At 40.5% G+C, this 19,029-nt stretch overlaps 1 protein-coding gene across 4 annotated transcripts in view; it reads left to right on the top strand.

Annotated features, from left to right (window-relative positions):
• UBR1 (ubiquitin protein ligase E3 component n-recognin 1) overlaps positions 1 to 19,029 on the top strand; it is a 69,072-nt gene continuing 50,043 nt past the window's right edge. For all 4 annotated transcript variants that reach the window (XM_069858157.1, XM_069858155.1, XM_069858156.1 and 1 more), the window contains exons 1-4: positions 1 to 113; positions 12,943 to 13,199; positions 13,801 to 13,879; positions 16,026 to 16,136. In XM_069858157.1, the coding sequence (XP_069714258.1) occupies positions 51 to 113; positions 12,943 to 13,199; positions 13,801 to 13,879; positions 16,026 to 16,136 (510 nt within the window). In that variant the 5' untranslated portion in view covers positions 1 to 50. The remainder of the gene's footprint in view (positions 114 to 12,942; positions 13,200 to 13,800; positions 13,880 to 16,025; positions 16,137 to 19,029) is intronic.

Genomic DNA, 19,029 nt, shown 5'->3' with positions numbered 1-19,029 from the left:
CTACTTCCGGGTAGCGTCGGTATCGCCGCTCGCGTCCCTTCGCTCTCAAAATGGCGGACGGAGCAGACGGCGGCCCCGGCGTGGCGGGAGGGCGGCTCCCCGCGCACCCTCAGGTGAGGCGGGCCGTGGATCGGCCCGGTTCCTCACTGCGCCCGCCCGGTTCCCCCGAGCGTTGTCGGGCAACCCCGAGGGAAGCGGTTTGTCCGCCGCGTCCCCGGCCCGTTTGGCTCTGCTTCGGTTAAACGGGATTTGCAATGCTTCTAAGGCTTTTCGTTGTCTTTAAAGCATTGTAGTGTATACGCGTGTGTTTTATCCTTGTTGTGACTTTAGCTTTCTTAATAAGCTGATTGGTGCAGTTGTCACATGGGAATGGACGGGGTGGCATCCCCAGGGAGCTGGGCAGGCTGGAGAAGTGGGGCCGTGAGAGCCTCACGGGGTTCAGCGAGGCCAAGTGCAAGGTCCTACACCTGGGTCGGGGCAGTCTGCCGTTCCAGTACACGATGAGGGATGATGTGATTGAGAGCAGCCCTGCAGAGAAGGACTTGAGGTGCGGGGCGATGAGAGGCTCGGTGTGAGCCGGCAGTGTGCGCTCGCAGCCCAGAAGGGGGCCAGCAGGTCGAGGGAGGGGATTCTGGTCCTTTATTCCTCTTTTGTGAGACTTTATCTGGAGTATTGTGTCCAGGTGTGGAATCCTCAATGTTAGAAGGACATGGAGCTGTTGGAGCTGGTCCAGAGGAGGGCTACAAAGACGATTGGAGGGCTGGAACACCTCCCATAGGAAGACAGGTTGAGAGAGTTGGGCTTGTTCAGTCTGGAGAAGAGAAGGCTCTGAGGAGAACTTACAGCAACCTTCCAGTACCTGAAGGGAATACAAGAATGCCGGGGAGGGACTCTCTGCAAAGGCTTGTAATGATAGGATGATGAGCAATGTCTGTGAATTGGTGAGGGGTAGATTTAGGCTAGACATTAAGGAGGAATTCCTTCACTCTGAGGGTGGTGAGGCACTGGCACAGGTTGCCCAGCGAAGCTGTGGCTGCCCCATCCCTGGAGGTGTTCAAGGCCAGGTTGGATGGGGCCTTGGGCAGCCTGGTCTAGTGGGAGGTGTCCCTGGTCATGGCATGGGAGGTTGGAACTGGATGATCTTTAAGGTCCTTTCCGACCCCAACTGTTCTGTGGTTCTATAATTAAAGGTGATTTTACTGTAAAACAAAAAAGGGTGAGAAACAGTTTGCTGTTCTGCAGTGGGTTAAGTGGAGCGGCAGACAGTGAAGCTTAGAAGGAATGCGGATGGAGGCAGTTGTTTATTTGCTGAACAGAATGATCCTCCACTTTTTTTTAGTGAATTACTTTAATCACCTATAGGTTTAATATTCCCTTACTGAACACCACGCTGTGTTGAGTCTGGCAGGGGGAGTAGGTGAGGGCCTTCTGAGCTTGCCTTCTGAGCTTTCCTTCAAAGCCTGGACAAGTGGTGATGTTGTTGCGTGTGCTTTTGCTAGAGGAGTTTAAAACCCAAAGTTTAAGGAAGGGAATCTGAATGTGTATCAGAAACCTTACATTTTATGTTACATTTTCCTGTAACAACCTGAGTGCACAGTGTGATTTTGAAACTCTTGGTTGTGGTTGTTTAAAACTTGGGGCTGGCAAGGCTGTTGCATAGCTACTTTTTATGTGATGCTACATACCATTAATAAAATTAGGAAGATATATATATAGGGAGATTACTCGAGGAACTTATTTTGCAGGGGACAGTGCTAAGCCAGGAACTATTGTTTGTTGTACCTTTCCTCTTAGAATTGTAAGGGTGTTTGCAAATTGTAAGGATGCTTTCTATGGCTACAGAACCATTGCTAAAGTGATGTATATTTTTGTGGCCATAACAGGCCTATGTGTGGATTTTCTTCTATATTAGAAGCAATTTGATTTTCAGTTAGTAAAAATGCAGTTTGACTGTGTTATAGCGTCAAAAAAATGCACCCTGCATCAAGCAACTTCTTGAGAAGTAAGCTTGAGAGCCATGTATGGAGTCAGAGAGGTATGAGGGTAATAATTGCAATCAGCAGTAAAGCAGTGCAATCACTTTTATATTATTTGGGAACGTAAGAGGCTGAGCTAGCCCAGCTGATGTGTAAAACTGGTAATAGTGGTATGGTGAAAAACACAGGCAATGATGTTGAAGAGATCCTCAGCTGCTCAAAATAGATGCTTATCCATGAAGTTGTCTTAATTTTTATGTGGTTTCAGCCATTTCAGACTCTCTGTGCCAGAATTACCATTATTCCAAGAGAGGTGAGTGGCCACACTGGGTGTATTGTCTGCTGTTTTATCCAAGCAACCTGCAGGAATGTTGACGGGGATTATGGAGTGAAGTTGTGATATTAACAGAGAGGGGGAGCTGAGGGTATGGGCTTATGTTGGGTTTGACAGTGTTCATGAAGTTCAAGTGCATACCTGGCTGTACTGGTGCCAGAGACAGCTGTAATCTGGAAACACTACAGTCAATTTACAGCTGTACTAAAGATGGTACTAGTTAGGTGGGACTAACGTATCTTCTCTGACTCGTGTTTTCACTATGCATAGCAGGTCTGAATGTCCTTTCACTGTGGTGCGAAAACTGGGGAGTTGTGGGGGTGTGCAGTAGGAACAACTGGCTGAGTGGAGTGAGCTTCAGCCTTACTGAACTTGTCAAATCTGTCTCCATGTCAGCCCAGTCAGACTGACTCTTGCTTTCCTTTTCCATCTCTGGCTTTGGGTGCCATTGGTTGCAGTGCAGCACCACATCAGGCTGCATGACTAGCCAACTTCTGCAGAGAACTGGGTGCATGGTGCAGGATTACCTGCATGATTTTGCAGGTGCCAGCCTGATTCTAGAATGGATGGTGATGACTCCGATAATAAACTCTTCTGTATCCAGCCCAACTTGCTCGTTTGTTCTGTGCTCTTAACTCCAACTGTTTAGGTTGGATGACTGTAGCTGGAAGTACCCAAGTTGGTATTTCACTGTGTTAGTTTAAGTCAGGTCCTGTCTCTGCCTTTTTCTTCTCTATAGTGGCTGTATTGCTTCCTGAGTTGAGCTGCCCTGAAAGAAAGAGGGCTGCCCTCGCACTGACCTAGTAGTAAGTCCTGTCTACCAAACTTAAGTTTACTTTCTTTTCTTTCCCAACAGCATCAACAGTTTTCTTGGCTGACTGATGGGCTGGTCTTGGCTTGTCTAATAGTGGGCTAGCAGGCATTACTGGTGGCCTAATAAAAGTCTGCTTTGCAGGCTGGATCCAGCCCTATGGTTGTTTGTCCATCTGTGTCCTGAACAAATTCCACAGAATCACAGAATAACCAGGTTGGAAGAGACCCAACGGATCATCGAGTCCAACCGTTCCCATCAAACACTAAACCATATCCCTCAGCACCTCGTCCACCTGTGCCTTAAACGCCTCCAGGGAAGGTGACTCAACCACTTCCCTGGGCAGCCTGTTCCAGTGCCCAATGACCCTTTCTGTAAAGAATTTTTTCCTAATGTCCAGCCTGAACCTCCCCTGGCGGAGCTTGAGGCCATTCCCTCTTGTCCTGTCCCCTGTCACTTGGGAGAAGAGGCCAGCACCCTCCTCTCTACAACCTCCTTTCAGAGGAGGTTGCTTCTCTAGAAACAAAATAAAAAGAATCTGCCAAATGAATTGTCAGAGCTTAAAGAAAAGTTCTGTTTTAAAGTCTCACAGAATACTACAAATAACCTTGCAAAGGTGGTGATTTTTCTTTTTCTAGGGGAAAAGATTTTTTTTTTTTTCTTTCAAAGTACATATTTTGTATGTTTTTTTTGCTTTAATGCCTGATACTGTTTCCCCTAGAAGTGATGTGTAGGTTGTACATTCATATGACCTAACGCAGGTTTGACCAAAAAAAAGAAATGGTATATGCAAGGTGTTCAGATTGCATGTCTGAAAGACCTAAGAATTCTAAAATTTCTGGCTACTTTGTTTTGCCTGTTAAACCTACTTGTTAGTATTCTGCTGATTTTGTAGCGTATTTAGGCTGGAGTGTCCAGTAGGTAGGTGGTACCTTGAATTTCCCCTTGAGCACCTGTCTGCATTCAAGCACTTACTGCTGTGATCTGGGGAGGCACCTTGGTGATTTTATTTAAAACTGACAACTGATCTGCAGTTTCTAAGGGGTTGAACAGCCTGGGTCTGTGCGTTGTTTACCCTGAAGATGTCATTAGTTTTAGCTGTCCAGCAGCCAAAACAGTAAATGATGGTGGTTACTTTTGCTTCTCTGATCACTGTTTTGTTCCGTTTCAGCTAAACAGGTAGTTTTGGAGACTATTGGAATCAAGGTAGATTCTGTAGACAAAGCTTCCTGTTATAAGCCTCCTTCCCAGTGGGCAAGCACCTGCATCGTTAAAGCATCATTTAACATTCATTGGCACTCTGCTTTGGCTTAGAGGCCAAAATTTAAATGAATGTAGAGATCAAACAGTTCTTTTATGTCTTCATGTCAGAGTTGATGTTTTGTTAAGACAGTGTTAGACAGTCTTGAATGTTACCCATGTTGTGCCAATACAAAATAGCTTATGAAAGTGTAATTTCAGTGTAACTGCAGGTAGCCAGAACAGACCAAAGTTTAGCATGTTGCTGGTTCCCACCTACCTTAAATAAAGGAGCTGTATGAATGACGTATCAGAAAACAGATGTTTTGTAATTGAGTTCTAAATGGTCATTATTTAAATGTAGATTCTCTACTAATAAACATTGGCTATACTTTGCTGGAGAATGTGGAACACATCGTGAACAGCTACATAGTGCTTATGTGACCAAAAACTAGGGTAAGCTTCCATTTTAACTCCCTGAACTGTATTCCTCCTGAGACAGTAGAATTTATTCTGCTAAAATAAACCAGGAAAGAACAGATATGCCAGTTAATTTCTAGTACTTATTTTTTAAGCTACTTGTTAGGGTAATATATATCTTTTGAGGTTGAAATAGATTGCCTTGTCTCATTATTTCTACTAGAAGTAATGCCTGGTCATTTTATACTGTAGTTGGATCTTATTTTCAGTGCATTAGAAAACTGATAATTTTAAACCAAACCAAAACAAACAGAAGGAAAAGTTGAACTGAAAATTTGAAAGCAGAACCTTGTATCTAAGTGTTAAAGAATCTTCTTAAGTTTGCCTTCTGAAGAAATTTTAAGTATTCTGTATGCTATCAAAGAACTTCTGCGTGTTTCTCCTTTTGAAATGTCTTTTAGGGTTGCTCAACTGGGTAGACAATATCAGAGTAAAATTTTTCTGGGATCTGTTGTCCTGCTAATCTATTTAACTAGCAGCAATTCTTAACGTGCATTAAAGTAAAGCAGCCTCTTGCATTTGGCACATATGCTGAACAGCAACTGCTTGAAATCAGTATCTTCTCAGCATTTTATATTTTTACTTTTTAAATTCTGCTACTAGGTGTTTTGATGGGCAGCTGGCATTGCCATCTCATGCTTGAGTGATTTGTGTCATGCACAAACTAAGCTTTTTTACTACTCCTTTGAACTGGAATATTGGATCAGCTACAGGTTTTAGTTTGTGCAACTGGCAATGTCTGTTCCTTCATAATTTGTTACTTAATTTTTATAAATATTAATATTAATTCTTTTCACTGCTTATGTTAATGTATATTTCTGAGAATAATCTTGAAATTTATGCAGTCACTTTTGCACTTAAAGATCAGTGTGTCAATCAGTGCAGTTAAAATAGAGCTGCTTTTTATAGTATTGCCTGATGTAAACTGTTAATTTGAGAAGACTTTAGTATTCAAACAGAACTGTGCTTAGAATGTAAATCAAAACCCGTCATGGACGTAACAGCTACTGTATTAATGTACATAATAAACCCATTGCCATGATAAAGAAATACTGTCATAATGGTGGGAAATCTCATTTGATGCTTGATCTATAGGTGAAAAGTAAATTGAGAATTTGTTGTTAGTTTTTGTCTCTTTTTCCTCTTATGCTTACTTAGCTCTCATTTCTATTATTATTTGCATTATTCATGAATGAATACACCTTTGAACGACAAAACTAGATATGGATATATTTGATGTATTAAGGGCAGATATTTTGTTCTTTTGATAGCAGTATTTGTAGGTAAATATAACTGTTTGTCCTCTGATGTTTTCTAACATGATGCTTCTTTAGAGGGTTTGGAAAAGGGCTACAAATTGTCCTTTTAGACATAGGAGAAAACTGCATGTTTGGTTGGAATTGACTTTTGGAAAGGTCTCTATATGCTTTCAAATGGGAAGAAATGTTAGTAGTTTGTTCCTGCAGAGGAGGACAGATATCCCGTAATGATTCTTTCTCAAGTGGTATTGTGAGGTTCTGCTTCTGTAGTCATTCTTCAGAAAAGCCATTACAGATGACTGCTTTTGTTATACAGAACAAATCAAACAAATATCATGGACAAAATGCATGCTGTCCATGCTCTTTTGACAAAACTGCTTATGCTTGAGGAACATAGGTTTGCAACTCCTTCTGGTTCCTTTCATCTCATTTTTTCACACAGTCTAGGGATTACTGTAATCTTAAAGGCGGATGACAGGAATGCATCCTAAAAGGAGGAATTGAGATTGGGCTGGAGAAGGTTAGAAATAGAAAGTAGAAGAGTTAGAAGACAATGTGTTTTTTCGACTTGTGTTCTTCACTACTGTTAGATTCGAGCGTCACTTTTTGCTGCTTTTTTCAATAGCTGGGAAAGCCCTCCAATGTGGTGTGGATGTTGCTCCGTCCGCAGGAAAGGTGGTGGTGTGCTGCCACAATCATTCCCTTAACTCGTTCTGGTCATTTTTTGTGACAGTTTTATTTGTGGGCCTTGCATATTTCTGTATAGTCAGTATGATGGCTTGTTCTTCTGGTTACTTTTATTAAGAATGAGAAAATGACCAGAAAGCCCCTCAAAAGAACTTTGTTCAAGTTGATGATCCAGATATTTAAAAGCTGAGAAATTTCAGAATTCAGATTTGGGGTGAATCCTTAATGACTTCAAATGTATTTGCAGGTGCTTTTTATTTCTGTGTTCAGTAATTTTACTTTTGCCGCCCAGAAATATTTTCCAGTGGAATAGTGTCAGTTGGAGTGGGGTGTGTTCAGGCCTGGCTTCCTCTGGGCTTCCCTCGCATACTTACCTTCTGCAGGCATAGTAGTGTGTGAGCCTGGGGGGGCCAGGCAGGGTTAGTTATATGCCTATGTTTTTATCTTAATTGTGCTTTCTCATGGCCTCTGCCTCTTTCAGGACACTCATTCATTTTTGAGTGGCATCAAATTTGGAAAACAACTTTTCCATAGAGCTTACTTGTAGCAGAAATTGGAAGATTAATAGAAATTGAGAAGGAAGTAAGATTTCCTCCTGATGTGGTGGCATTTGAATTGCAGAATGGTTGAGGCTGGAAGGGGCCTCTGGAGGTCATCCTATCCAAACTCCTGGCTCAAGCAGGGTGACCTAGAACAGATTGCTCAGGACCATGTTCTGTTGTCTTTTGAGTATGTCCAAGGGTGGTGACTCCACAGCCTCTCAGAGCAGCCTGTGCCAGTGCTGAGCAGAAAGCTCCAGTGCAAGCCCTGTCGGCTGCTTGTTGCTGTCTTGCACAGCTCTTAAGCTTTTCTAAACTCCCAGCTCATTCCATGCATAGGATGGTGAAAACTTAATTAATGATGATGCAGTGTTTTATTTCCTCTTAACCAGTCAATATACAGTCAATAAAGAAAATCTAACAATTTGTTCATTTATATGGCTTTCATACCTGTAGCAACTGAATGCTTGACGGGTGTGATGTGCTCAGGTGAAGGAGTGAGCAAGCAGAGGAAAAAAGTTGGAATACTCAAAAGTGTTAATCAAAATATTCAAATCTGAATTTCAAATTCAGATTCAGATTTCAAATTCAAATCTGAATATGTGCGCACAAGGGCCCAAGCTGGCCTTTGACAGTCCTAACTTGGGGGTGTGCTTTATTTGGCAGCCACTGTATTTTTTGTAGTTTTGTGTGTAATTTTGAAGAGTTGAATATAGTACACTAAACAGATTTTGATGCAAGGAATAAGTCCCTTAGGAGACACAAAAGGTATAGGATAGCTCTGAAGTTTAGCCTGGCGCAGCTTTTAGAAGTAAGGAAAATAATATTGTAGTTTCTCTTGTGAATGTAATGGGTGTTGCCTGGATGATTTATAGGTTAAGGATATAATTTAGTGTGTTTACCAGAAGGCAGTCAGCATGCTTAAGAGTTCTCTATTCCCTTCTTCCCTCTTATTCTCTTCTTCTCGTCCTTCCTTCTCTGGGCAACATTTAAATAGAATTAAAAGCTTTGCATGAGAATGCTTGAAATACTTGGAAGTGAAACTGTGAGAAAACCCATTCTGCACTTCTGGCAGATTTTCAGGAAAGCTTAGCCCTGTGTTTCTTGAAGCTATGATGCGGTCCATTCCAACAACATACAAACTAAACTTACAACCATCTCTTGGGAACATGGCTTATTAAGATAGAAGAGATGGAAAACTGGGATTCTCTTGTGCTTTGGAAAGAGAGCATGCGAATAGGTCACCCCCTGCTCTGTTTGGACAAATAGAGTAACCAAACTGGGAAGGCAACTGGCTAAAGCCATAGTGCATTATAGGTAAGTTAAAACCTGGAAACAAGTTACAGGAGGAAACATGTTTGAGGAGGAACAGAATCACAGAATAACCAGGTTGGAAGAGACCCAACGGATCATTGAGTCCAACCGTTCCCATCAAACACTAAACCATATCCCTCAGCACCTCATCCACCCGTGCTTTAAACACCTCCAGGGAAGGTGAATCAACCACCTCCCTGGGCAGCCTGTTCCAGTGCCCAATGACCCTTTCTGTAAAGAATTTTTTCCTAATGTCCAGCCTGAACCTCCCCTGGCGGAGCTTGAGGCCATTCCCTCTTGTCCTGTCCACTGTCACTTGGAAGAAGAGGCCAGCACCCTCCTCTCTACAACCTCCTTTCAGGTAGTTGTAGAGAGCAATGAGGTCACCCCTCAGCCTCCTCTTCTCCAGGCTAAACAACCCCAGCTCTCTCAGCCGCTCCTCATAAGGCCTGTTCTCCAGCCCCTTCACCAGCTTATGGTGAGGGGCCCAGAACTGAACACAGTATTCAAGGAGCGGTCTCACAAGTGCCGATTACAGAGGGAGAATAACCTCCCTGGACCTGCTGGTCACGCCGTTTCTGATACAAGCCAAGATGCCATTGGCCTTCTTGGCCACCTGGGCACACTGCTGGCTCATATTCAGTCTGTTGTCAACCAACACCCCCAGGTCCCTCTCCTCCAGGCAGCTTTCTAGCCAGACTTCTCCCAGTCTGTAGCACTGCATAGGGTTGTTGTGCCCCAAGTGCAGGACCCGGCATTTGGCCTTGTTAAACCTCATGCCATTGGACTCTGCACAGCGGTCCAGCCTGTTCGGATCCCTTTGCAGAGCCTCCCGACCCTCCAGCAGATCGACACTTCCACCCAGCTTAGTGTTGTCCGCAAACTTGCTCAGGGTGCACTCGATGCCTTCATCCAGATCATTGATGAAGACATTGAACAGGGCTGGACCCAGCACCGAGCCCTGGGGAACCCCACTTGTAACTGGCCTCCAGCTGCATTTAATACCATTTACCACCACTCTCTGGGCCCGCCCATCCAACCAGTTTTCCACCCAGGAGAGTGTGCGCCTGTCCAGGCCAGAGGCTGACAGTTTCTCAATCAGAACGCTGTGAGAAACTGTGTCAAAGGCTTTGCTGAAGTCCAGGAAGATCACATCCACAGCCTTTCCCTCATCCAGCAGCCGAGTCACTTTATCACAGAAGGCGATCAGGTTAGTTTGGCAAGACCTGCCTTTTGTGAACCCGTGTTGACTGGGCCTGATCACCCGGTTCTCTTGCATGTGCTTCATGATAGCACTCAAGATCACCTGCTCCATGACTTTCCCTGGCACTGAGGTCAGACTGACAGGCCTGTAGTTTCTTGGGTCCTCCCTGCGGCCCTTTTTGTAGATGGGCACGACATCAGCCAGCCTCCAGTCCAGTGGAACTTCCCCAGTCTTCCAGGACTGTTGGAAGATGATGGAAAGGGTTTTGGCCAGCACATCCGCCAGCTCCTTCAGTACCCTAGGGTGAATCCCATCCGGCCCCATAGACTTGTGGCTGTCCAGTTGGGCTAGCAAGGCTCTGACCACCTCCTCTTGGATCATGGGAGCCTCATTTTGCTCCTCTAGCTCCTGGGTTTGTACACAGACGGAACGACCCTCCTTACAACTAAAGACTGAGGCAAAGAAGGCATTAAGTACCTCAGCCTTTTCCTCAACTGAATTATGAACACTGAATTATGGATTTTAATTATGATAGGAATAGTTTGCTTCTGTTCTTTTTAAATGTAACATATAAAAAATAGACACATGATGAAGGAATTCAGTTTTCAGTTAACTTTTACAACTCAGTATCATTCTGAGAACCCCTAGATAGCTGTGACATTTTTCTAAGTGTGTTTATGGAAGTTTTTGATAAACTTGGATTTAATTTTGGTTGCTTTTTACAACTTGGTATCTTTATACCCCATTTTTTTTCCTTAAAAAGTTGTTGCTAGCTGGTTGAAAAATTTGAACAAATTAGTTAAAATAAAAAGACACTGGGTTAATTTTGTCCTTTTCCCTTTCTCCCTTAGCACTGTGAATATGTGAAAATAAATGTGTATTTGAATGCATGTATGTTTCTGTATGTAGAGTGCATATATATGTATTACACGTGCGTGTATTCTAGATATTTTATGACTGATATGGTGATCACAGGGGTGCTTACTGCTGAAGTAACAAGTCTGTTCTTGATCTAGAATTTTTATTAGAATTGGATTTTAAATAAACAGTTCCCTTCACTTCATGGATGAATCTTTGCTTTCGTATATTTGAGGATGCGTTGAATGCTTTGTAACTCAGGAAATGAGGATATTCTAAAATGATTTGAGGACAAATTTGCTCTCCTACTTGATGACGTTATCCTTGGCTTCTGTTTTTTATAGGTGTCTGCCATGTGTTTTCTTCCATAACTTTGAGTTTGTGGATCACAGTGATAAATTAGGTAATAGACTGCCTAAGAGTGTGTCTATGGAAGGTTGATGGCCAAAATATCAGTAGAAACCTTAGGCTAAAACTAAACATGTGAGAAGTGTAATGTGGGTTTTTAAAGCCATAAAGTAAGTGTTCAGAGAGACTACTATGTGGAACAAACCTCCTTTAACAGATTAGCTTGGGGTAATTGATATTATTGTTCATCTAGGATGTTTCAACCTGATATCTCATTTACATACTCTTTCTCCTGTTTAGGTTTATATGTAGACAGTTTTTTGTATTTGTCTAGACTAGGGAGACATGCAACTTTTCAGAAAACAAACATGCAATTTCTACATAATGTTTGCAGTTCTGACTTTCAGAGCATTGGGATTTTAGCGCTTTGGGCTGCTTGTGTTCTAGGTGAACTTCTTTTGTGATGAACTGTTCTAACCTAGACAGTAAACTAGGGGGCCGTAGCCTTTTGTATCTATTTTGTAATCCCATCTTGTATCAATTTTTGGAGCGCAAACCATTGATTCAATTGATGTAGGCTTCATTTTAGGTCAGAGATCGGGGTTTTTTTTGCCTTTCATACAAGATGTCATACATTTTAAGCTGAAAGAGGGTAGACTTAGATTAGCTATTAGGAAGAAAATTTTTACTTGAGGGTTGTGAGGTGCTGATGCAGGTTGTCCAGAGAAGTCATGGATGCCCCATCCCTGGAGGTGTTCCAGGCCAGATTGGATGTGGCTTTGAGCAAGCTGATCCAGTGGAAAGTGTCCCTGCCCATGGCAGAGGGAGTGGAACTGGATAATCTTTAAAGGTCCCTTACAACTCAAACCTACTCAAATTCTATGATTCTATGATTTTCATCCTTTTAAAAAAGTTCAGTAGTTTGCTACTTTGAGCCTTCTGTCAGTCTGAACTCTTTAGTGGATGCTTTGCTCGTTCTCTGTTTGCTGCCCTAGAGGAATCCCCTTTAGAGCTATTTGTGAAGTTACTTTCTTTTCTCATGTAAAATAAATTTTGGGGCATAAAGCAAGGTTGTGTATCAAAGGAAGTTGTGTTTAGAGCCTCGATGAGTAAACCTGTTCTCTGATTTACAATGGGGAAAACCAAAAAGTATTTCTGAGTAATCTGAAAGACAGAATATTCAGACCTGAAGTACAGAAAGGGAGTAATTGGAGAGAACTGTTCAGGGAACTAGAGTAGTTGCAAGTGAATTTAGGGACTTAAATTAAGAAAACTAAGAACCTCAAGATAAAACATAAATGATTTTATTAATTGCCTTATAAATATGAAATTGTATTTTAGTCTGGTTTCCCAAGGTCATTAAGCTGATAAAATCAGTTGGGATCTTGTCTACCTCAATAACTACTGAACCTTGATGGCCAGTTTCAACAAGGTTTCACTAAAGGGGAATGATTTCGAAGACCATAAAATTGCTGCACATTTTGTGATCCTTAGCAGGCTAAGGAGTGAATCCCAGCTAAAATGGAGAAACTGTCTGCTATTGCTGCTGTTTCCATTTGCTGGCAGCTGAACAGACAGCAGGATTTGTGTATTCGCTGGCTTGTTGGCAGGCGCGTAGTTGAAAAGTAGTGTGTGGGTTGCTCTACAGCCTAGCACTTAACAACTCAAGATTGTTTTAGTAGAAAACTTCAAGGGAATAGAGGTTATTGTGATGGAAAATAGCAAGGAAAGTAGCAGAGAAATTATTGGGAAACCATGCTTTATTGGGTTTTGTTGATCACCAAGCTGACTTCTGATGTGGAAAATAAGTCTGGATCCACAGCAGAAGTGCTTAATCTAATTTTCTTTTAATTTATTCATTTATGTTTCTCCATGTGTGTACTCTTCTTGCAGTGGTGTGACGAGAGATTCAACTTCCAAGCTATGTTTTTAAAGTGCTTGGCAAAACATGTGCCAAATATTTACTCGGCTGAAATGGACCCTTTGCTGGAGAAACAAGAAGAAATGGTCCAGGCAGCAATATTATACCCTCTAGAATGTTATTTGTTTGGGGAAGACCCAGATACATTCCTCAAGAAACTACAACAGGGTGGAACCTCTCAGCTCTGTGGGAAGGTGTTCAAAGGAGGGGAGACAACATACTCTTGCAGGTAAGAATGAAGGTGTGTTATTATGAATGTACCGTGTAAGATAATGCAGCAAAGTGGTTTAATAAAATCTGTTGTGCTGCTGACTAGTCACAGAATCACAAAATCACTAGGTTGGACAAGACCCACGGGATCATCAAGTTGAACTATTCCTACCAATAACTAAACCGTACCCCTCAGCACCTCATCCACCCGCACCTTAAACACCTCCAGGGAAGGTGACTCAACCACCTCCCTGGGCAGCCTGTGCTGCCCAGTGTCCCTTTCTGTGAAAATTTTTTTCCTAATGTCAAGCCTGAACCTCCCCTGGCAGAGCTTAAGGCCATTTCCTCTTGTCCTGTCCCCTGTCACTTGGGAGAAGAGGCCAGCTCCCTTCTCTCCACAACCTCCTTTCAGGTTGTTGTAGAGAACAATAGGGTTTCCCCTCAGCCTCCTCTTCTCCGGGCTAAACAACCCCAGCCCCCTCAGCTGCTCTTCATAAGACTTGTTCTCCAGCCCCTTTAGTATTTTATTTTTTTTTTGAGTAGTATTTTCTTCTGTTTATGAAAATTCTGTGTTTGTTTTAGAAAGTTTTCTATTTACTATTTCTGTTTTTCTGTTGCAGAGACTGTGCAGTTGATCCAACTTGTGTGCTCTGTATGGACTGCTTCCAGAACAGCATTCACAAGAACCACCGGTACAAGGTAGAAAAGTCTTATATTAAAAAACTGTACTTGTATCTTTAGAGAAGATTTTCTAGGGGGGATACAATGAACTGCATATAAACCATTATTAGTATTTATTCAAAATAATAGAAAATCTAGAATTTACTAATTAGTTTATTATTTCTCTCTCATATTCTAACTACATAAAGCCTCTGTTAAGTAACAGCAGTAACTTTAAAATTCAAGAACTGAAGGGTAAGGGAATGCTTATGAATGCAGACATTGCTGTTCTCTTTGACAATATCACAAAAGTCTGTCAGCACAAAAAGCTGTGACTGAAAATGACAGTCCTGTCCCAACTCCCAGTCTGTGCAGTTTGAAAACTGAGAATGAGTGCGCGTATACAGGGGCCGTTACTTCACCATTTGTCACTGATGCAGTCTCTACATTTCCACTCTGTTCCTCCATGTAGATTTGCGTAAACTACTTTGTGCTTAGTGTGGACTAGAATAGTTAAAGCAAATGTTAAACAATTTTTTTTTTAGTAGATTGTTCTAGAACTGGATCGTCTTTTGATGGTTTTGATTCTCTTTGACCCAAATCTGTCTTGTCTTTGAGAGATAATTCTTTAATTGGAGAAGGATCTTCTAAGTAATTCTTAGCAAACTTGCCTCCTTACCTGTTATCTACTGTTTCCTTCCCAGGCCCCATTTTAGCTTGCCCTCTTCACTGAGAAATCTCCAACTTCAACAGCCTTCAAAGCATAAATAGAAAGCAGTATATTAAGTGTAATTTTTAAAGCTGATCTAACTCTGCTTCAAGAAGCAAGAAAATGTAAAGAAACGTTGTGTATTCAATTTAATTCTCTTTCACAACTAAAAAGTGGACTACATTTTGTTTTTTGCAGCTATTCCTTCTATTCATCGACGTGACATCCATTGGAGAGATTTCTTTTACTTGTGTTATCAGTTGGTTATAAATTAAGTGCATATGCTGCAATGAGAGTTTGGAAGAAGGTTCTGGCAGTCTCAAAATTAACTGGGACTTTGTATACTGATCTGAAAATCTAATGTAAATATTGATTCAAAGATGTGCAAAACTATTTGTGTAATGTAGTTATAACTTCCATATACACATGCACACACACAATTTATAGAGAGGTAAGTTAAAAAACAGGGCAAAAGGACGATAATGATTACCGAGCAATTTGGAATTAAGGCTGGATTGAGAAGCTGTTGTCCTTTCCCTGTTTTTCAGTTACTTCAGGCAAAAAATCATCCATGGAAATTGGTAGTCAAATGGGAGCGAAATTTTTGCATTTCCATTTTAAAGATGCAGCCTAAAGAATGCAGATTATGCTTTTTATATGATAGATTCATAGAATAATTTAGGTTAGAAAGGACCTAAGGAGGTCACCTAGTCCAACCTTCTGCTCGAGGCATTTCTAATTAGATCAGGTTATTTTAAAATAATTATTTAAGTAAATAACAAATCTTTTTGATGTCTTTTTATTGGGTCACAGTGGTTTTATAATTATTAAAATAATTTTGGAGCTGTAGAGTAAGCTAAGGATAATTATTTTTGCCTGAGTTTTGTCTGAACCTTCTGCCAAAACGAAGGGTCAGAATTTTTAGTTCTCTGAAAGTGCAGTGCAAAGCTAAAGCTGCAAGAATGTATTTAGATGCCGATTATATCTGCTTTTTTTCCTTTGGTTAGAAGTGGAGGTACTAATAAACGTCTGTTTAATATACACCTGTTCTTGTTTAGATTATGTTCAAACTTTACCAAGTCAATTGTAAAGAAGGCATTAGGCACCGTTGCTATAATTTTGCTAATAAACCCAGGAATTATTATTTTGCCATTTATGAAGTGCTTATTCATTAGTCATAGACTCTTTCACCTACTTTCTAGTTAAATTTGCTTAAGACTTGTATACTTCTTTGCAGTGGCAACTGTATTCCCTCCTTTATTTTCTGCCCAAAAAGCTTACATTTTTTCCCCTGCTTCTCTGGTAAGTCTTTATCTAAGAAAAGAAAAATTTTGTGGCAAGTCTGTTGGTTATACAGCATTTCTTGTATTTTGAAAGTACATATTTATACCTATTTGACTTTAATAAACCACGTTTTTATTTTTATCTTGCTTTTTAATGTGCATATTTTGTGACTAAAATAGATGGTTTTTACAGATGCATAGCTCGACTGGAGGTGGATTTTGTGACTGTGGGGATACAGAGGCATGGAAGGCTGGACCGCTGTGTACTAAACATGAGCCTGGAGCATCAGGTTCTGCAAAAGAAGTAAGTTATACTGCTTAAAGTGAAAAAATAAATATTGCACTTCCTTCAATTTTCTTAAATAAATGTCTGTTTCCTCATATGAAAGAGCATATATTGTATGGTTCATGCAGCAGGTCCAGTCGAGTTGAAACAGGATTTCCTTGGTCAAGGTGTTTGTTGGCATCAAACATATTCAACATTCTTTGCCTCCAAACAAAAGGCAAACCCCGTAGAACAGTTCCATCTACCTGGTTCGTGCATTTCTGTCTTTGATTCAGAATTAAAACTGCAGTCTCTTGTTCTTTTCTTTTCTATGTGTATTAGTAATTTCTTATTTACAACTAACTGTTTTCAAAGTAGTTAGTAAACGTTTTGATATAATATTTGATTTTAATGGTATTTTCTGTTTTCCACATTACTGCATTATTGAACAACTTTTTTTGTCTGTTACTTCTGGTGTGTTATCTGTCACAATGACTAAAATAACGCCTTGTGCTTTAAAGCTGACTGTGCTAGGTTGTCTTGTGCTTATTGTACCTCGTAAAGCAGCACATTCAGGAGAAGTATACCATCTTATAAAAAGAGAATATGGGCAGATCAGTTGCTTCAGGCAAAATTATTTCTTCTGAGGTAACTGGGGAAAAAAAATCATATCTTTTGTCATGCTAACGAGATTCCTTATTCCTCCTGGTTTTGTTGTGAAAGTACTGTCTTTAATGATCTGGCAACAAATCATATGAAAGAGGAATAAAGAGCACTGTACTTGCAGAAAAATGAGATGGACTTTTCCTTCATTTATTCATCCTTTAAAAAAAACATGACTCTGAATGGATTTCAGGAGTCAACATAGTTGAAGCTTCAAGAACAGCTCAGCTGACGATCACTTGGAGCTTGCCACTGTCATGTTCAGCTGTCTCTACTTCAGTGAAGTCTCTTTTACTGTGCAGTGCTTATCTCAGAGTACTGAGGCATGTGATATGTATATGCAGCTGATATCTACATATTATTTTGGTTTGCAGGTTTTCATAAGAACCAAATTGTTTCCACGATATTAGAATACCCAAAAATAGCTTTGGGTAGTTAATTTTACTGCTGTCACCAGTATTAAATGTGCTCAGTGCTTTTCCTAGCGCAATCTACATGTAATTCCAGACTAAAACTTACACAGTTCCTCTTTAGAAGGTATTCATTTTTGTCCTTGTGTTGGGAAGGAAATTAGGAATTTTTTGCAATGCTAGGTTCCTAGTATGGTGGATAAAAAATATGAAAAGGTTGAGAACTCGTGTCTAGCTTCAAAGCCAACTTTGGATATTATGGAAAATTTATGTTACAAGATGCTTAGTATCAGATTTCTAGCTGATTGCTGAGAGGTCCTTATCATACCACCAAGAGAAGTTAGCAATGGTTTTAAGACAGGTCTGGTAGCTGTATCTGTGACAGCACGTTTGGCTTTTTGCCTCACTTATCATTAGAACAGCTTTTTCATAATATAAAAAGAAAAGTTAGGAAAACCCCCACCAAAACAGGTATAAAATTTTTACAGAAAGCTGTTTTGCTCTTGTTGAAATCTTGTTGGTCCAAATTTTTAGGGCTTTTTCTCAAAATCGTATTAAAAGAAAACTGGAGAGGAAACTGCATGCATTCAGAGTCCATAGCATTTTATTTCTGTTTGGATGAAGGTAAGCTGCTCAGAACGTTCTTCAGGCTATTTGTATCCAAAGGACATAATGTTAAAGGACAGATCATATCAATAATGACAGCAACCAACACAGTATCACTTGGTTTAAACTTTATTCAGAGATGCAGTCATACCTGTGCTGATGAGGAAACAGGAAATCTCCAATGCTTCTTTGAATAATATTTCTCTTCCAATCTCTGGTAAGATCTTCGGTTTGCAGTGAATTTGTGCACTTCTGTTATGGAGTTGTGCAAGTCCAAAGCTATGTTACAACTGCTGTCAAATGAATTGGAATGTAGTCATACAATGGGTGCTGCCCGAGAGTCTGGAATGATAGAAAATGCATTATTAGATAATTACTTGAATTTGAAGAAGTAGAAAGTTACTTATAATCCTGGTTCTTTGTTGTCAGAATACATTGTAGTTATGCAGTCGGTAGGTGTAGACTCTCTAGTAAATGGACAGAAGTACAACCACTACAATAATGAAATGCATCCGTGTATTATTATATACTTCACGTAACTATTGGATAGATTGCATTGCATGACCATCTTCCTTCTTATATCAGCTTTTTGGGTTTTTTTTTTTTATGATGAAGAGGCTCATGGATATTTGGATTACTTCATAGTTTGCTTTCTGTTTTGAGAGTGAAGGACTTGCATAATGTAGGAATTTGCTCTTGTTGAAAGAGATGAGTTTCAAAGCTCATTAGGAACAGACATCTTGCTATCTTGCCTATTTCTTTTCCAGTATGTTTTCTGATAGTATTGAAGTTCAGCGCATGCTTGTCAAAGAAAAAGTGTTCTCTGGATGATTCTGACCAGTGTTCCTTCAATTACTTTAAGTGCAGAGGCTATATCATGCTAGGATGTTAATAAACTTACTCTGATCAGATAGGAGCAAAGAAGAGGGGTATGTTTGCTTTATGTTTATCTGCTGTGCAGAACACAGTAAAAATATGCTTAGGAACTAGCTGCTATTTTTAAAGGGTAGATTAATTTAGAGTTCAGTCTACAGAATGACCTCCTTTTAAAAATAAGCCCTTAGTAGAGGACAGGTTTCAGTCTACAAGATGAAAGATAAGTACCACATTTCTTAGTACTTCTGAGATAATGAGGTGACCATTAAATTACAGTATCTTTACAAAAATTGTAATTAAACTTGAGTAAACCTTTTTTAAGTTTCACAATGAGGAGAAATTTACGAAACTTATTTGTTCATATATAATGTGAGGCT

Source organism: Phaenicophaeus curvirostris, chromosome 5 (genome assembly GCF_032191515.1).
Source record: "Phaenicophaeus curvirostris isolate KB17595 chromosome 5, BPBGC_Pcur_1.0, whole genome shotgun sequence".
Lineage (NCBI taxonomy): Eukaryota > Metazoa > Chordata > Aves > Cuculiformes > Cuculidae > Phaenicophaeus > Phaenicophaeus curvirostris.
This window is presented reverse-complemented; position numbering and strand designations above follow the sequence as displayed.